We start from the raw sequence: 19,655 nt of genomic DNA, 5'->3' as shown, positions 1-19,655 counted from the left end.
TGGCACCATCAAAATAATTATAGTAGGATGATGATGCCTGATGTATGATGATAATGCTGTCAAAAAATGTTGATATTTTAGCAATCAGTTTGAGTGTTCTACATAATTATTTTGATGATGCAACAAAATTATTTTCAGATCTGCTGTATCTAGCTAAATTTTTAGGTACTTCAGCAAAACCTTTTCATATGTTTCATATGTTTCCTCTCGTTTAGCAATTATTTCAAACATCACTTATCTAGAGACATTATAGCCGGTATTCATAGTCGGTTCTTACATGTAAGACCGTCTTAAGTACAATCTTAAGATGTCATGAACCAATCATAAAGCCGTATTAGCATCTTAAGACATTACAATACGGTCTTGAAATAAGAACCGACTATATGAATACCGGCCTATATGTATATCTAAGAATAGTTGCAATAAATATTATCGAGAGAATTACTTTTGGTTAAATAATAAACTAAAATGTCATGCACAATATCATAGCATATAAAAACATCTGTAGTAGATAAAGTCATATTTCTTCCGTGTATTTTAAACAAAATTTAAGATGTTTATAATATATATTTTTAAATAATTTGTTTCTATTATATATATTTTCTTCCGTGATAAAACTAAAAATGTTTCAATACTCTTGACAATTTATAATTAATATTCTTGCCGAAGATATTAAATTGAAAACTTTTCAGTTATGCCGTAGCTTTTCTCATGGTTTTTGGATCATAATTTTTGTTTTTTGTCTATTCCAGTAATGTATTAGGACTGTGAAGAGGATTCGGAAGTGACGGAACTAGCGGACATTAGTCGCGACCATCGATGGCGGCCGCGAGTTTTCCTCCAAACTTCTCGAACGTCGGTGTACTAGAGAATTGGTAAGTGTATCTCTTTATCCTAAAAATGTTAGAAATTAAATTTGCCTCTACGACAAATGAAAAGCTGAGATCTTGTTTCGTCGTCGCGCTCCAAATCAATAGAGTAGCTATTATTTATACATATATGTATAATTCGTAAAACTAATCTTCTTACAATATTGAGCTTCGTATTTGTAGACTCTTATGTTATGCTAAGACTTATTAATAATATAACAATCTGTTACAATAAGCGATAACAAATAATTAACGGAAATCCGGGAACAATTTATTGATGATTTTCGCGGATTAACTTTCTGTTCAAATCCCCTTCGACTGCTTAGCATTTAATTAAAAAAAAAGTTACCGCAGTGAGTGATAAATTTATATCAGACTGTTGAGTTTGTCCGTTATCTCAGGGCTGTAAATTATTGCTTACTCGGCAATATTAATTTTAGAAGTATACATATTTATATCTGAATATAAATTGCGCGATCATATTAAAGATATTGTAATTGGTTTTAATGCATGAGAACTCAGCTTTAATCGCAAATAGATTAGGCTTACACTATGTCTGCATGTCGGTAATGCGTAAACTTATACTTTCTGTCTCAAGCTGTTTTACGATCATTGTATATACAGTGCACGATACCTACACGTTGTAAGAAGATACATTCGCATCTACGATGATCTCATCTCGATGGTATCGCCATCTATTCAATCAGCTTAACGAAATTATCTTATTTGCATTTTTCCTCGCTATTGAATATTTTTTCACAGAATACCGTTGATAAATTACAAACTGTCTCTACATGCGAAATCAGTATTTGTAATATCTACAATAGATATTTAACGAACCGTTTCTGAAATATTTCTAAGGATGTTGGAACAGCATTAATCATCATCGCATCGTTTAAACATTTTGATGGCTAAATTAAGAAAATTAAAATTTTGCTAAAGTCTGGTCTGCTCGAATTCAATCGAGGAACAAAATTCTGTCACCTAATTATGCAGTCCTCGAGCTTAAATCGCGAAAATTTCTTCATTTCTCATTAATTTCGTCTTAATCTTAATCAAGGAGTCCGTTTCGCTTATGTTAGTTGCAAATCGCCCTGCATACTCGAGCGAGTCGAGATCCGGCATGATATTCGGACGTCGCCGAGCACAATAAAATGGCTTAGACAATGCGGCATTGTTGTATTCACGTTTCGAGATATCTTACACGGAAGGTCAGACGCCGTATTATCGTCCGCCCGTTACGGACGGAATGGAATGGTTACGGCAGCGGCGAAAAGACAGCGAGATGAAAAGTAGGTTTCTTCTATTTTCCAGTTTTGATTAAAGTTCTTTTAGCAAAAACGAACATAACGATTCTTCATGCGCGCGCGTATATATACAAATATACAATATGTGTACAGGTATGGAACACATATAGCGGATGAAAGAAAATTCGTGCGCCACGCATGCCTTTCGTATCTCTTTCTCCCTGAGATATTTCCGTCATGTTTCCGCGATTCTCTAGCCGAAAGAGGAACAGGGAGATTCGTATATTTGCGATTAGGCCTTTCTCCTAGCACGCCCTTTGTTCCTGACCTGCGAACCTTATACTCGCCAGAGATCGAACAAGGAGAATAGTAATCAGGACCTTTGTAGCGAAGTAGTAACAACGCAAATGTTTTTCTTATAGGAAAACCGTGTGCCGATGTGTTGACTCGCTCGCGAGATGAATCGCTACTATATCTACGTGACTGCTGATTATCTGTCGGCCGCGGCGGGACCGTAAACGGGAAGCGCCAATATTACATGTCACGTTACGCTTCGTAAGCGAACGCAATTCCGAATCCCGAAATAGTTGAGAAGTAGCGCGTGGTTTAATCGTACGTGAATTTGTAATATCCGGGTACGTGCGCGTGCACATGTGTATAATACATACATGCATATATGTCGTGAGATACTTAAGCGATATTTATAACCGTATATGTGCGACGAACCGCTTCGTAACGCTTTTCATTATTGCGATTAAATGCCGCATCGATCCCTCGAATGTCGATTAGCGGCATTAGCGCCGAGAAAGATTCACCGCGACTGATTCGCGTCAAATTCAGCCGTATATCGGCTTGTATCTCTCTCGTTAAAAGAATTTAATAATAGATAGGCTCTCTACGAACGATGTAATGAACATAAAACGTTATATTTGCCATTCAAAATCGGACATTGCGTCACGCAGTGTACTACTTTAATGTGCTCCGATTATTATATTCGTACTTTCCGAGAGATACTGTTGAAAAGATTTCTTTTTTTTTTTTTTAAATATATTTTCAATTTTGATCCGCCGCGACGTATTCTATACAGTTGTAATGTACTTGGAGTCACATCGACTGGCCATGTTTTAAAACACGACGTCTCGTTTGTGAACATTCCTCAGGCTTCAGGCATTAATCTATTTGCAGACGTGTTTTTGCAGCAGCAGGTGCATCCGCTGCGTTGGCGCATATTTGGCATTTCGGCGCTTCCTCGTTACGCGCTTATATACGTAACGAGAGGATGTTAAATGACGAAACAACGCGGCGCGATTCATTCTCATTGTACTTTGTTGCGAGAGCGAGAACGGCTGAGCGACGAACGGGCCCGCTCGTATTTTTGGACGGTCCATTGAGAAAGGAGGCAGTCGCGCTCTCGCTGACAGCCGCGCGTTGACAGGTTCCTTCGCAGTTGACGCGACTTAGAGGCGCGCGTGTGTGAGGGCGACGGGCAGGTGCTAGGTCGCCCACGCGACGTATATTGGTCGACGAGATAGAGTGGGTGGCGTCCACAATTAGTCGACGTTAGCGCGCGCGTACGTCATAAATTGATATTACGCCAGCGGCGGACGTGAACGTGTCGCGCGTATACTCGTGTCGGTGACAAACCGTTCGGATTTTTGCTAGCGGCGCGTGGAATTAATTTGCGCGACGGTGGCGGAAATAGAGATTGAAACGAATCCGCCGGCCGAGATTTTCCAGGGGAGACGAGGCGGCCGTATCGCGACGCCAGTCGCTCGACTCCGCTCTCGCTCCCGCACCCGCACCCGTTCTCGCCGATAGCCCAGCAGAGAAACTTCTAAATGAGTTTGAATATTTGATAAATTCGGGAAACATCGCGTCGCGCCATTTCGCACGTCCGCTTTTATTTAGATCTATTAACAGTGACCTAGTTATCAGCAAAATAGCAACGTCATTTTTTTTTTTTTTTTTTTTTTTTTTTTATCTTTTTCTCATCCGGAATGTCATTTCTTTTTCGCGCACTTCTCTCTGCTACTGTTCTATTTTATCTACGGACGAGTGACGAGTGACGTATAAGCGTGTCACTTGTAGAGCAGTCGTTTGGATTACTTCTGTTTTCATGCCATGAGAGACTTACACAGCGATATGGATATTTACGGAAATTTTGAATCTTCGAAGCTGTTTCGAAGATATTTCGGAATGCATTTTTTGCGCACGATGAAGACTTAACCGCATGCGTATCGGATAAAACCTTCCATCTTTCGTTCGGATTTCCATTCCATTAGAGCTTAAGCGCGGATATGATTTTGCACATTGCGCTACCATTATCTTGAATTTTACACAAGCCAATTAATGTGCTCGTTGATAATCCCTCAAAAGCAAATCTGGAACAAGAAATCCCAAATAGAGCCAAATGGAGGGCGATCAAAGTACTCTCTATATATCGACTTTGAAAAAAGTAATTTTTGTAAAAATAAAAATATCATGATTAATCAGAAGGTATCGCACATCCATCTGACGATATTTCCGTGTATTTCCAGAACAAAATTATAATGTTAAAAGCTGTCACAAAGGATAAACACACACGTAACTAGTTATTTTAATTAAATTAAATTAAATTTTAATAAAATAAAAAAAATTTATATAGAGACCACATGTATAAATGTGAAAAATAATATTAAGTATCGCGGGAAGAAAGGCCAAGTATCTCTGTATAATAGGATTATCAAGATCACGACTGCGAGAAAATTGCGCGAAATCACTTTTATTGCGTAATCCGTGCGCGAGGGACAATCCTCGAAACGATCTTAGTGGCTCGGAAGAGGGTGTATCACCTCTTGTATCGCACGTTCTCGTTTCTACCGGCGGGAAAACCACAGCGATGGCCCTACATACCACACAGCAGGGTCGTATAAACGAGTTTTCGGTGGAAGTGGCTCGACCCACGAGTTTCCGGTGTCGCAGAATTGCCTTGGCCGGTAACGCCTTTTGCCACGGTGTACCGCACGGCCGCAATCTGTTCTACATTATCCCTATGTCTAAAATCGCCGATAGAACGTCACTATGTGATCTCGACATTTTATATTGAGCTGTCTCGTTACGATATAATAGCACCATTGACATATACTATCGCATTTGTAACTTATACCTCGTTAAGATATAACGCATTATCGACATATTGATTTAAATAGACACGTGACACTATTCATAGCTGAATTTTCATTTTTGGATTCCTATATATAGAGAAAATAGACACTACCGTTCAAAAGTTTGGAAGCACTACTTTTTTAAGAAAAATAAAACAGTAATTCTAATACTTTCAAAGAAAAATGTTATATGAGAAACTTTACTGTTTGTTTTAACTATTATAGATATTTAACACAATATTATTTGTTTCTAATTATTTTTCAAGAAAGAACATGCTATACTACATGCTACATGTTCTGCTATGAAGAAAGAACAAGTTTTCATGGATTAAGTAAAATATAATAATTGTTAAAACGTACCTATGTATTTTCATTCTTGATTAATTAATAATTTTTTGGTGGTCGATCACTGGCCTTTTTTCTTTTATTATTTTGTACACGTACGAGCAAGTAATTCATTTATTTTAATAATAATTGGTATTGTCATATTTATTATATTTTACTCAAACCATGAAAACTTGTTCTTTCTTCATATAACAGAGCAGTATAGTATAGCATGTTCACACTCGGTAAAATTCTTTAAATAAAATACTTTCTTGGAAAATGATTAGAAACAAATATATAATATTGTGTTAAATATAATAGTTAAAACAGACAGTAAAGTTTTTCATATAACATTTTTCTTTGAAAGTATTAGCACCATTGTTTTGTTTTTCTTAAAAAAATAGTGCTTCCAAACTTTTGAACAATAGTGTATATCTAAAAAAATATAGTGCTCCGTTAAATTTTTAATATTTTCAGAAGTTTGAACGTTAAACATTAAATAACCGTTGCTAACGAAATAATATAAAAATATCTCTAATCTTTTTATATGTAGAAACGTATTACGTGGCGGTCCGCGATTTGTCTAATTTAATAAAAGTACCAAAGACCTCTTTCGTATCCTGTGCCGTAAGAATATCAGAATATCCATTCCGATTTCTTTTCGTGGTGACCTTCCAGATCGATACGATATCAAGCTTGACAAGCGAAACAGAAAGTTCGTGTTACGGTAAGCTTTTGGTAACGATTTCATCGGGTGATATCGCTACCAGGATATCAAAAACCGATGTGGCCGCGATACACGCGACTATACACCGGTAATCCTTTGCGGACTACATATTTTTCGTTAGGTCATATTTCTTTGACGCGTTATATTATTAAGAATTGTATAAAAAGGAAACTAAACTCTCAAATCTTTTAAAATTAAATATTTTTAATTAACAAGACTATTATTAAACAATTTCCAGTAAAGATCTTTTAAGACAAAATAATTTTAACAATATTAAGAGAAACAAAACAATATTAGGATAATTTTAATTAACAAAATTATCATTAGCTTATTTTTAGAACATTGCCTTTCTCAAATTACCATTTGTTCCTCTGTTATTTAAAGAACATCGCAGAATAAACCAATAAAATTACAATGACAAATTTATTGACCAAGTCTTTAAATAAAAATATGCCATAAATCATTTCTATAAGAGCGATTAATTATTTCGAATATATGTATATAATCCGTTTCATTCCTTTCCGTGATATTAATTGTATCAATTCTTAATACTTTTATGAGCATGGTATATTGCAAAATGTGTGTCATTTATACACGAATCGTCTATCTGGCATCGTGGTACATTAATTATTTGATTCTTTTACACAACCATACATTTGTTTGCTTTATACAACCAAAGTAGATAGTTGTCTTCTGAAGGGAAACTCGTCACGGCGTGTACCAGCTGGCACGCCTGACACAAGACAGGTTGTACTACTTGCGAGAGAACCTCCTCCGCTATACATCCATTCGCGATGCTCCTTTTTCCCCTCTGTCGTTATTGAAAACCCATTATTATGCATTTCGCTTTCTCATCTTACTTTTTCAGGTGAGGAAATATGAAAAATGTATCAATCTCTTTATAAATCTGTATTTTGCGCGGTGCCCTACACATTACATGAAAATTTTTAAAAGTAAAATTTAATATCGGAATTAAAATTTTATGTATTTTCTACCGCGACTAAATGATTTAAATTGACTATAACGTATCGCACTGATGCCAAGTAATCTAGCCTGATTATAATCGCGAAATCACGCCGCGAAAATCACAAATCTACTATTATGACCAGTTTCAGAATAACTGTTATTTAGAATCTGGAAAATTTTACCATGATTTTATAGAGCTAATGTATTAGCTCAAATTTAAAGTAAAATGATGTTATGCTATTCTTCTTTAAAAAAAAAAGAAACAAAATACTCCCACGAGTATTCACCGAGTTATCACTCTATTTGTCTACGAATTGTTTCTCGTAAGTACTCGTTAAACTATGACGATAACGGACGATATAACGTTGAATTTTGGAAAATAACCGCTTTGCGAGGGATGCGCAAAACATTTTATATTATTGTCGAGAGGTAAAAGCACACTCGCGTTTTCTCCATATATTTTCTTCAATACCAGTGATGCACTCAGCCACCTTTTTCTCTTGCTCTTTAGTAAAAGCTCTTTTGCTATACGGCCAGTTCATATCCTCGTTTAACGTCTTCCTACTTTTCAATTATCTTGCTATCGCTCACATTTCAAACTACGAACAAATACGAATTTACAGACGATATTTCACTATTCATATTCTTCCTATGAATGCTTTATCATTTAAGAAATCCTTTCGATCATTTAAGAGATGTGAACTTGAGGACAAATATTGCCGATTCGAAAATGATACAGATTTTTACACCTTGTTATTTATATATATGTACATGTATATATATATATGTACATAGTGTTTATATATGTATGTATGTAAGTATAGTATATGAAGGATACAAAAGGGGAAAAACGATCAATGTCCATCCGGAGTAATTTCGAGAAAAATGCAATTGTTTCAAAACATCAGATGTCTTAGGAAGTTATTGAAAAAAGTATTGGCAGTGAATATCGGAATGCATAGTGTTTGCTTAGTGTTTACATTGTATGTTGGACACTGATAGTCCACAAGTGCATGGAATATGATCGTTTTTCCCCAGCACGGTACACTTTTCGGCCTTATTTGCAATGAATTGTAACTGTTCTTGATTAAAACAGATAAGAATTATGACAGTTCTTTGAAAATGCCATAAAATAGCATGATCTGATCAATTTCGACAAAAAGTTGACAGTTTGATCGTTTTTCCCCTGTACTCTTCATATGATTTGAGTTCATTGAGATTCATATGTATATTTAGGTATATACTTATTTGAGTTTGAAAACGTTATAAGTTTACAGAGTCACGCTCTGGAAAATTCCTCAAGCATTTACAACGTAGATGCTATGACGTCTTACCAATTTCAGAGAAATATAAAAAAATATTGTAACGACCATCTCGTACATTATGCACATATTTGCTAGACGTCGGCCGTGTAATCGTTATTTTGCGATACTTATGGGGTTCTTATTCGGTTTCCCCATGGCACACGGGCACACCATTGCAGCTTCGTATTTCTTGCCCCAGTATCTCGGCATCTCGCGACCTGTTCTCGAAGGTAGGAAACGTAGGTAGACGGAAGATGAAAGAGAGGGCCGTCGTTTACGGGCGGTAAGTCGGCCAATTTATGGCACTCAGAAATTTATAGGTTCAATTTCCGCGATATTTAAACGACTCGACGGCAAAATCCCCGCCCGCCACCAAGCTCGCTTGCGCGCACGCACGAAGTTTTCGCCGGTTTTTATTACTCCAACGTAGCATAATTAAATAATTATTATTGTTTTTCCACATATCTTCCAAGTGTTATGCGGACTATTTTGAACTATATATATATTCGCGGTTTGAATAAAATTAACAATTGAAATAATTTTTTCTAGTTTTGTGTTAGTAGCGATTTAAATTATGAATGCATTTATACAAACTTTTATTTAATATATATACATGCATATATATTTTATTGAGTAAAACTGATGACTTAGAATATAACGACAACGACGTTTAATTGCTATTATGCTTAATTTGGTTTCAATTTACCGCTTAAAAATTTCGTTGCACGCCGTTAATAATTGTTGCTTTCCGTTGCGCGGATCGCGGTATTTATCAAAACATTGTACTTTCCGGTATGCGTACGTTCTAGAAACGACCTCGATGGAGTTTTCGCGAGGCGAAGTACGTACAACACAATCCTCGGCAAATATACAGACACGTTACTCCTGCCTGGAGAACGACGAATATACGAGCGCGCTGGAATATTAATTTAAGCCAACATTATTTCGCACACGCGGCATTAGAACGGGGTGTGATTAAAGTGAGCGTATATATATATATAATTCGAAATATTTTGATTTCGAGACGACAAAAGGAATAACGACAGATAAGCAACGAACAAGGATTTTAAAACCGTTAGGCTTATCAGGAAGGGTACTTTTTTTAACGTTTTTTGAGGGTAATCGTTAACGCGGCCAGTAACCTGCCTCTCTAATGATACGTCCTCTCTCTTTCCTACCTCGTTTAGGTAAAATCAATTTAAATATAGTTCGTTAGCCCGACGCGTTGTTATCTCCCAGAGGAAAAGAAACGCGGTTATATAGCGACGACGAGTATTGGGAACCACCGAGGAGCTACCGAGTAACGCCGCTGCCATCGCCACGCCGGTCGCACTATGCAAATTGAATTTACGTAATAAAATTGCACGATTCTCCATCGTCCCGGTCGGAATTCAGAACTCGGAACTCGCAGTGTCTTTACGGAAGTGACTCTCCCTCACTGTTGCAACCCTCCCCCCTCTCCCCCTCCGCCGGTGGAAGCGCTACGAGTGCAGGGATAAACCCCAGGTGTCTGCCTCATCTCGAGTGGAGTGTCGTGTTACAGGGCTGCGGAGGACTGCCGGAGAGAGCAGCATTTCCTGCTCTTTGTCTTCGACGATTCGTGCGGAAATCGTTTGCTAGCAAGCCGGCGTGAGTATTCGCGAGTCTGTTAGTCGCGTGATACCATCCGCGAAACTCATTCGCAGACAAGCGGACTCCACCCGCTTGTCGGTAGAAATCTTTCTCGAGGCTCTGCGCTCGCGCGCGCAGCCGTGGATGTAAAATTACAGGGAAGTCAGGCTACTGGCTAAAAAGCGCATTCGCATATTTTTACGTATACGTCAATCTGCATGCAGACGGCGGCGCGTGCGCGTGCTCCACGAAATGCTACTCGCGAAATCGATTTTGTTTTTCCTTCCTCGCAGTATTTTTGTTATATTGTAACGTCTTTCGTAAAGGCTATTATACGTGAGAATATTACGAAGTAAATTTTCTTGCTACGTATTGCGAGACATTCCATTCAGTATATCTAGTCCAGTCAATGTAGGAAAACACTTGGAAATTTCTCCTCGAAGAGTAAACTTTTTTGGAAAGTGTTTTTTTGGGTTTCAGAAAACATGTCCCAAAAGTTTACCGACGTAAACCCTGTGCTAAATGTTTTATTTAACAAAAAAGATCGAAAAAATCGGTTTTTTTAGTATAACTAAAAAAACATTAATTTTATGAAAAAATAAACCATGCCAATCGAAAGAGGAGAAAATTTTATTAAAGAAACATGTTTAAAGTTTTCTTGATATTAATATATATGTAGAGTAATAATTTTTTAATTAACGCTTCAAAATGCGTTGATGCCGTCCCGTGTGAAGCCGCCTGCAGAGTACGCGGGCGCGCGCGCACTTTTTAAAAAGAGTTGTAACTTTTGATTGGATCGATAGAATCAAATTTTACAAAAAGCATTCGAAAGTAGACGTAATTTACTCATTTTCAAGTGGTTTAGAAAAAAATTGAGAAAGCATTTTGAGTATATTTAAATCGAATTTGAAGAGAGGCGATGTGAAATTTATGACTTATTTTACTAATATCATTGCCATTTATTTAAATTTGCAGATTTTCACTTCTAAATTAAAGCATTATATTCTTAAAATATGTGCTGATAACATGCAATAAGTGAAAAAAATTACAAAAATTTATTTTTTAAAAGTTGGGACCTCAAAATTGATGAAATTTCGTTATTTCAAAATTGATCAACAAGTTTGACTGCAGACATTATTGCTTAGGAAATAGATATTGAAATTTAATAATAGGGTTTTTTAAAGCTGAAAATATGTACTTTAAGATGATATATGTTTTATTTGAAAAACAAAATATTAAGCAGGTGTATTTTTCAAAAAAGTATATAAAAATAAATGTCGAACTTATAGAAAATATGAAAATTTCTTTATTTTCAAAGTCGAAAAAGTAATAGAAAAAAATTTTTTTTGAGAAAATAACTATGGGATGTTGTAGCTTGGGTCTTAAACTTTAAGACTGTATATCGGAAATATTTTTTTGAACTTTTATTTTAGTGGCTACACGCAATTTAGTAAAAAAAATCGTATTTACTGCAGTCGTTTGTACTGTTGTTCGGGGTAATCTTAGAAACTATTGGACCGATTTTGAAAGTATTGTATATGAAGTAGGGGTAGAATTTCCCGGGGAGTGCTATACGGTGTATAGTTTTTCGTTACCGATCTTCTGGAAACCGGTTTTTCTAATATCTTCAATTTTTTGGTAAATAATTGGCGGAATCTCAAAGAATTATATATGAAACAGGGGTAGAATTTTCCGGGGAGTGATATAAAGTGTATAATTTTTGGTTACCGATCTTTTTTGGAACCGGTATCCGAAATTTTTCTAACTTTTCGGGAAATAATTGACCGAATCTTAAAGAATTGTATATGAAACAGAGGTAAAATTTCCCGGGAAGTGCTATAAACTGTATAGGATTTCTCGGCTCGCGCGCGGAGAACCGCAGCGTGCGAGTAAGCGGGTGCTCGCTGCAAACAAATGTTACGCTGTCTCCATCCTTTTTCTAAACATTCTTTTGTTTTAAGAATCGTTCACATATATTTTTGAGGTTTAACAAAAGGAAATCAGTTTGCGAAGCGCCTCCGCCACAGAACAGTCTCCGTAATTGTTGGAAGTGCTTTTTACCCGCCCTTTTGAGTCGCCATTTTATAATGTTGAAAATTTTACTTCAGATTCGTATTCAGCAACCTTGAAAACACATTACCTATGAATTTCATGTGATTATACATTTAACATTTTTTTAATTATAATCACTTTTTCACATTTTTCTTAAAAGAATCGGTTTTTTTCGTTTTTTTCCAAAAATAGGTAAGAGCACATGAAACAAATAGGTAAACTTTTTTATTTAAGGGTAGAAAAACACTTTCCAAAAGATTTCAAGTGAATTCATTCTTTGAGAACAAATTTCCAAATAACGCATGTTTTTCGCCTACGTTGCCTGGACTAATCTGTCGCAACGCAACGTTGGCAAGACGTTATTTTGCAAGCAACGACGCAACGACGAGTGGCCATCGCTGCCTATAATTATATGATCGGCGTTCGGTCGTCGAAACACTCTTTATTTAGTAAATCAAAATCGATAACGAAACTTACTAATAGTCTACTAATGTATTTTCCGTAACAAAATAATTATTACTTGGATAATTACTGCCGTTCTCAACTTTTCTCAACCTACAAGTACCTATAATCTGTAAATCCGCGGTATAGCTACGAAAGAAAAAGCGTCTCGAGTCTCGACTATTCTGGCGTCAATTATACATATTATTTCAACGAAGTTCGCTCATACTTCCGGCCTCTACCCGGCGCATGGCACACATAGGTACGTCCGGAATCTGACCGGGGCAACCCAAACAAATTGGAGGCAAGCCAGAGCACGTTGAATCCCGACTTGCCCCCGTGTAACATTTACATCTGCGTTCGTGTGATTTCCGTACCACGCGAGTCCGTCGTCCAAGCGAGATGGCAAACGAGGGCGAGAACACGAGCGTGAAGATCGGTTACGTGAGCGTTGCAGAAAAACGGGCGAATTCAAGACGACGCCGACGTGGTCGCGTTGCGTTCGCAAAGAGCATTGTTACATGTATAACCTCGGACCATCATGTATCCCGCATCCCGCGTATCTCGCATCCCGCGCACGTTTTCGTCTCGCACGTTATCACCCGCCGGTTTACGTCTTTCAGCTCTCAATTATGCAAAATCGCAGAGGTGCATTTTCGTAAAACACGCCGAGGATCCGCGATTAAGCCGCTCTCCTCTTATCTCCCGAAACCTGGCGAAAGTGTTCGCGGCCACTTAAAATTGCTCGATCGAGGGAGCAAAGGTCGGAGTCGTTACTTAACCAGGGATTTAGGCAGGGATCGCGAATAGGGTGGAAGATACTCGACGAGTCGACCGTTTACTTATTCGAGTCATAATTTCATAATTTATATCATAAATACGCTTTTACCATCACAGAACTACAAATTGACCAGGTAGGAGCAATTCACGAATCATGCATCTGTACATAAAATAAAAAGTTCCGCGTCGAGAAACATCGAGAAACACGTGTTAATTCGACGCTTCTCGCATACCTCGATTTAACAAGGCACATAATATATTTCATTCAAATTATATTTCCCATGTTTGCTTAACACATATTGTGTGGAACGTGTAATCGCGGTTATTGCATAACCAATGGCGTCGGGCTGCAATATCCTTTCGCTTTATGGTCTCCATACTGGTTTCTTCGTCGGGCCCACGTTCCTTTGTGTCTCCGCACGCACATGACCGGATTTGCAACAATACCGAGGCGGCAATTTTCTCGTGTCGTTCCCTCGCGAAGACTGTCGGCTGCAAATGTGAATCCAAAAGAAATAACTTGAACGAATTTGTCGTAAATTGGGAGCCTAACATTTGTAAAACAGCGCGGAATCGCGCGAATGAGCCCGCAATATCGTCAACTGTCGGAAAATACAGTTCCGGAATAACTATGGAAGACACCCTGTACATACATCCGCCTCGGTCTAAATACGTTCGATATTGTAAAATTGATTACGCTCTAGGTGCGGCATCGGAGATTTTATCTACTATCAATTTTCTAACTACGTAACCGAGCAGAAGGGGGGAAGAGGGCAAGTGCAGTCGCTCCGGTTAATCGAAGTCTGCTATTAATTAGCAAATATTATGAAATACATCTTCGCGCATTTACGCAGGAGTGCGAGTGTCGCAAACATTTCGCGCTTGTGTAAAAACACACGAGTTACGCGAGATAAAATTGCGAAGGTGGGCGAATGATATCCTGGATGGTTTAATTCACGCGGGATATCGTCGGAAGTTTAAATTTCAAATAACCGAGGGGGGAGGAGGGCGGGAAAGCTGAGCGATGATTTTAGGTTTTAGATTATCAATTTTCAGATCTCGAGGGTCAGCCCCCAGGTCGCTCTGCTCGGGAGGCTTTTTCGTAAGAAATCCTCCGAAATTGTGACAGGGGCCGAAAATGGGCGGTTGAGCACCGCTGCGAGGACTGAGAACTTGAGGACTCCTTGGGCGCCCGGCGCCCGCGCCGCGCCGAGCCGAGTCGCGCACGGCCGCACGGACGGCACGCCATGCGCCAGTCTTTTACCAATAAAGCGAAGGGCAGAGCAGCGAAACTGCGAACCGGCGCGACGCGACGCGGAGGCCGGCTAGGCGGTATATATCGCATCGGCACACATTCTACTCCGTCTCAGTCCCGTCTGCACGGCGCGGCGCGCGGCGCGGCGCGCATGCACACTGCACACACGTGCACACGCACCCACCAGACACCACGCATACACACGTGGCGCTCGTACGTAGTACGCGCGGCTGCCGCGACGCGTAAGGGTGCGCTGGCATTCCCCTCGCGTCTCGCGTCCCAACCTAACCTACCCCTACTTCGTCTGGGATCCCTTCAGCCGGCCGATCCCCAGACCCCCATCCCCACCCGTCCCCGCAGTCCGCAGTTTGCGCCCCACCATCGCGGTGTGTAGACGACTGGAGCGGAGCGCGTACACACAGCTGCCACACATCGCCGCGCTTCGTTCGGAGTTCGGAGTGCGCGAGGCCCGTCGCGAGAGACGCGAAACCGCGAGACCGCGCGCATCGAACTCCGTCGTTCCCGTCTCTGGCCGGTCGGCCGCTAACCTAAAAATCGCCAAAAGACTTGAGGGGACCGGGACGCCACCGGCGCGAACCGGCGGAAGCCCCCGCGGCACGTAACACGCCGGTTGTTCTTTGTGCGTCGCCGCGCCGCGCCGCGCCGCGCCGCGCCGCGCCGTGCCGCGCCGTGCCGTGCCGCGCCACGCGATCCTTTGTCTCGAGTCTCTCGACGCCTCTCGGCCTCTCTCGCCGATGGTAAACGCCGAGAGATCGGCGCGAACCGGTGTTCCTCCGTGCGCGCGCTTCTAACCTAACGCCAAACGCGGACACGGACGTTCATACCTGCCTGCCTTAATCTACCGCGACCTTGAACTTGTGTGCCTGTGCCTGTTTCGCGGCCGATCGCCCTCTCTCGAGACGGCAGCCGAGGGTGGGAGGAACGAGGGAGAAAAAGTGGGTGAGACCGAGAACGAAGCGAGGCGACGTCGGGATCCTGGAAGTGAACGAGAATGTTCTCCTACGCGACCTTCCCGGCAATGGGGTAAGATGACCCAAGCTCTTCTCTCTACCGTGTGCCTTCCGCGTCCCGCGAGGGTGTTCCGGTCCGCGGAATTCACCCTAAAAGCGCGATCTCGCGCCCACGAATCGCCTTCTCGACGTTTTTTTTCCCCGCGTGGATACTTTTCGGGCGCGGGCGAGAGTTTTTCGCCGCCGTAAAAACATCCGCCTGCGTTTTTGCTCTCCCATCGGAGGACCACGCGCCGCGGACGTTCGTTGGACGGTTCCTCGATTGAGTTTCGATTCCCAAAAAGCCCATCGGTTCTCCTCCTCCGCTTCCGCGAAACGCGATTTTCCGAGGGCAGATCTTTATTCTTTCCGACCGTGGGAAACATTCGCATCCCGGCGACGCGCGTTTCTATTTTGTTCCAAAACCGGAATGGACCGCTCGGACCGCTCCGCGCCGCACTCCGCTGCCGGCCGGGGTCGTCTCGAGAGCAGCGCGATTGTGATTCAGGTGAGGAAGAGCGATGGCATTTCGTGAGGAAGCAACGAACGAGCCACGTTGTAAATCTTCAAAGGCGAAACGTAGCGCGTAGCTGCTTGCCGCGTGCGTTTTCCTCGAATTCCCTCTCGACCTTTCCTCGGTTTGTTTTTGTTACGCTGTCACGCTCTCGGCGCTGCTCCGATCGTCGCTTTGCGTACGTATCCGTTCGGCGGCTCGGCGTATATTTCGTTAAACCGTATTTCCTTCAAGAGAAGTACGTTAAACATCGTAAATATGTCCCGTTACTAAACAGGAACGCCTCGGGAGAGACTCCGTTGTTTGACCAGTTAGGAAAGTATTAAGCTCCGAACATTCTTATGGCAAATATGTAACGTTACGTTTGAGATTAACATTGATGTCAAACGAGTTATCCGAGATCGTCGGCAAGATTGACACCTGCTAAAAACGCTTCTGCCTGTTGTCACCTGTTCTTCGCGTTCGTTGCGTCGGAGACGTTAATCGATAGACGGAAATAATTTTTACCAATACGCGGTGATTCTCCTCCATCGAGAAGACGTTAGTTTATTAACGGAAGACGTATTTACGCGACACTCCAAATGCGCTCTACGCTTGCTTCTTTCTGTCTCCTTTATCTCGCAAACACATTCGACCGTTTCTCGGTTTCTTCTTCTCTCTCTTTCTCTCCTTCTTTTCCCGCGCGATCATCTGGTCGCTTTTTCGGTCGCTTTCACGCCGACGCCTCGTCGCGGAATCATGCCTCGTGGACGACAAATCGTGTTTAAATCGATTCGACGGGGGACGGGCGGACGGGGATCAAACTGTCAGTCGTCACGCCGACCTCTGTGTGTCGGGGAAGAAAAAAGGCGAGAGGGAAGGACGGGCGACGGGCCACAAACGGCGGAGCGGCGGCGATCGCGCCTTCTTTCTTCTTCGCGCTCGCTTCTTTTCGTTGAAAAGCTTCCTACGTTGTCCTGGCAACGGGATATCGCGCCGTGGTGGGGAGGCAGAGAACACGAGACGACGCGACGAGCTGTCACGATCGTGTTAGGTTAGATTAGGTTAGCTTAGGTCGGCAACTCCTTCGTCTGCTTCTCTCTTTCTCTCTCTCTCATCCATCGCGAGATCGGGTTGTCGTGGCAACGTCAACAAGACGCGGAATATCCAGTGATGCACGGAAAATCTTGACGGTTCCGCGTCGATCGTGCGGATGATCCGTCAATAACTTACCCTAGGTGTTCGTCCCTCGGTGAGAAACGACCGCCGAGTCTGTCGGGCATTAGATATATCTTAGATACACATAACTTCTCTCTACCGATTTTCGGTGAGTTAACTCAGGTAGGCAGCTTCCTCGTCTCTTTTATCTCTTCACTGTCAGGTTGTTATGACGTTATATGACTGCCGAAACGCATTCTTTCGAAATCTTATATGATATCGCAGAAGAAAGTAACTAATAAACGGTACACTGCAAAAGTAACGTGAAGTTTTAAGCCGGTTTTACAATTAGATCGGCCCTTATTTACACGCAGATGATTCTAAATAAAGCGAATTGCAATATTATTGGTGTCTTTTAGTTTACAAAAATAAAGGTTTTTTTTTTTTAAAGTCGTGTAACGCGGACGTCTTTTTTACGCGTGGATTGTCTGGAGTGAGCGATACAGCGATATCGAAAATCCACGTAGTTTCGCGAGGTGGATTCGCTTCGCGTTTCATCGCCGCGCGCCGCTCGGGTTTCGTGCGTTCGCGTGATTTATATTCCGTGCGTATTGTCGAAATTGAATGCGAAAACGAGCGCCTCGCGTTCTTGCTCCGTCTTTCGCGGAACAAAGGATCGCGGTCTCGTCTCGATAACTTTTGCTCGACGTCCACACGAGCGCTCGAGCGCTCGAGCGTCGGGGAGTCCCGGCACTCCCCGACGAAACAACGCGATACCTCGACTGTTCTCGATACAGAATTTACCGTGCAAAAAAAGAAAGAAATACGGAAAACAGACGGGAGAATCGATTCTCGTCGGTTTCCAATGACACAGACCTTGGTCGGACGCGCAACACCCCCGTCCGGGCTTCTCTTCCTCCCTATATTCCTTTCTCGCATCTCCCTCATCTTCCCGAGTTTCGCTTCTACTTTCGTAGCTCCTCGTTTCTCTTGTTGATTGCTTCTCTCTCTCTCTCTCTCTCTCTCTCTCTCTCTCTCTCTCTCTCTCTCTCTCTCTCTCTCTGTCTCTCTGTCTGTGTCTCTCTTATTCCTTTTTTTTTGCGATCTACAAGATCCCTGCGCAGATTGAAAACAGTGCTATTTGTCTTTTTTCTTAGTCGTAGTTCGTTTCAAGTAAATTGGATTATAAGTAGATGTGTTAAACTGCATGAACGTTAAGTTTTATTAAATTTTATTACGTTTATTTGGGCGATACTGAACGGTGAATTAGAATTATTCCTGCGGCTAAACGTTAACGTCGAGGAATCGTAACGTATTATGCGCGATGCGTTACGTGCACGCAAAATTACGGTGATGTATAAAAGTGCGAAACTGTAACATGAGATTTTGCCGAATTTTGCCGTTTAATCGGCTATTACATATCGACGTTACATATAACGTTACAATCACGCGGTTAATTTCTGATTGCATTTTAGTCATAGGACCCCTGCCTAATTGGAGTTGTAACGGTGGGCGGTCGGTAAAATGTTGGAAGCGAATCGTCGAGCTGCTAAAACTATTTTGTCGTTCATTAACGACGCGTGGTACGATTCTAGCGAATAACGCGGAAAATGCGGTTACGCAAAATTTGACGCAATATCTTGATAAAATATTCCGCGCGGATGTCTCTCTGCGCGATATGTTAATTGATTCATTACCGCGTTATTTAAATCGACACGAGAGTGAAATATTGAAAATAGAAATACTGGAATTGCCGAGAGTGTATCTTCGCCTTGCGAGATACGCTTCCGACTTTGAAATGCAAAAATAACTTTAGACCTTGCAAGGTTAACCTGCGTGACATAATAGAAATAACTATGTACGACATGTAGAAATAATAGTACGTTGCGCAAACCGTTAATTTAGCTTACCTCGCGTTAGTGCACGCGCACAACATAAGATTTTCTTTTTTTTTTTTCATCGAGCTATATAGTGTACGTTTCGAGACGAATGTCTTCAACTGTGACTCACGGTGATCGGTTGACAACTATTGAGGGATTCATCGTTATTCAGCGAAGTCTCTCTCTCTTTCTCTCTCGTCATTTCTGCTTGACTGGCGTTGATAATTCCTTGCAAAAGGAATCCAGATGGGGAAAATTACTCGACTGGACCAGTTGAAATTCGACTGACAGTCAAGTCTAGCAAAACATGTCGCGGCCGACATAGCCGGGATTCTTATTTGATCGAATCCGTTTTATCGATCATAAAGCTGTCATGACGACGACATTGTCTCTTG

General features: G+C 41.3%; 1 protein-coding gene across 7 annotated transcripts in view; it reads left to right on the top strand.

Moving 5' to 3' along the window:
- The window catches only part of Msi (RNA-binding protein musashi), a 114,236-nt gene that overhangs the window by 50,970 nt on the left and 43,611 nt on the right, over positions 1-19,655 (top strand). For 5 of the 7 annotated variants that reach the window (XM_077426067.1, XM_077426065.1, XM_077426062.1 and 2 more), the window contains one exon: positions 753-875. Coding sequence is in view for 5 of the 7 variants with exons in the window: in XM_077426065.1 (XP_077282191.1) it covers positions 820-875 (56 nt within the window). In the remaining 2 variants the exon portion in view is untranslated. Of the gene's footprint in view, positions 1-752; positions 876-14,995; positions 15,764-19,655 lie in introns of those variants that run through there. The other 2 variants (XM_077426068.1, XM_077426066.1) reach the window with 2 other exon arrangements.

Source organism: Temnothorax americanus, unplaced genomic scaffold (assembly GCF_048541705.1).
Source record: "Temnothorax americanus isolate GAGA-0224 unplaced genomic scaffold, ASM4854170v1 Scaffold93, whole genome shotgun sequence".
Taxonomy (NCBI): Eukaryota; Metazoa; Arthropoda; class Insecta; order Hymenoptera; family Formicidae; genus Temnothorax; species Temnothorax americanus.
Note: the sequence above shows the minus strand (reverse complement) of the source record. Positions and strands in the feature narration are given on the sequence as shown.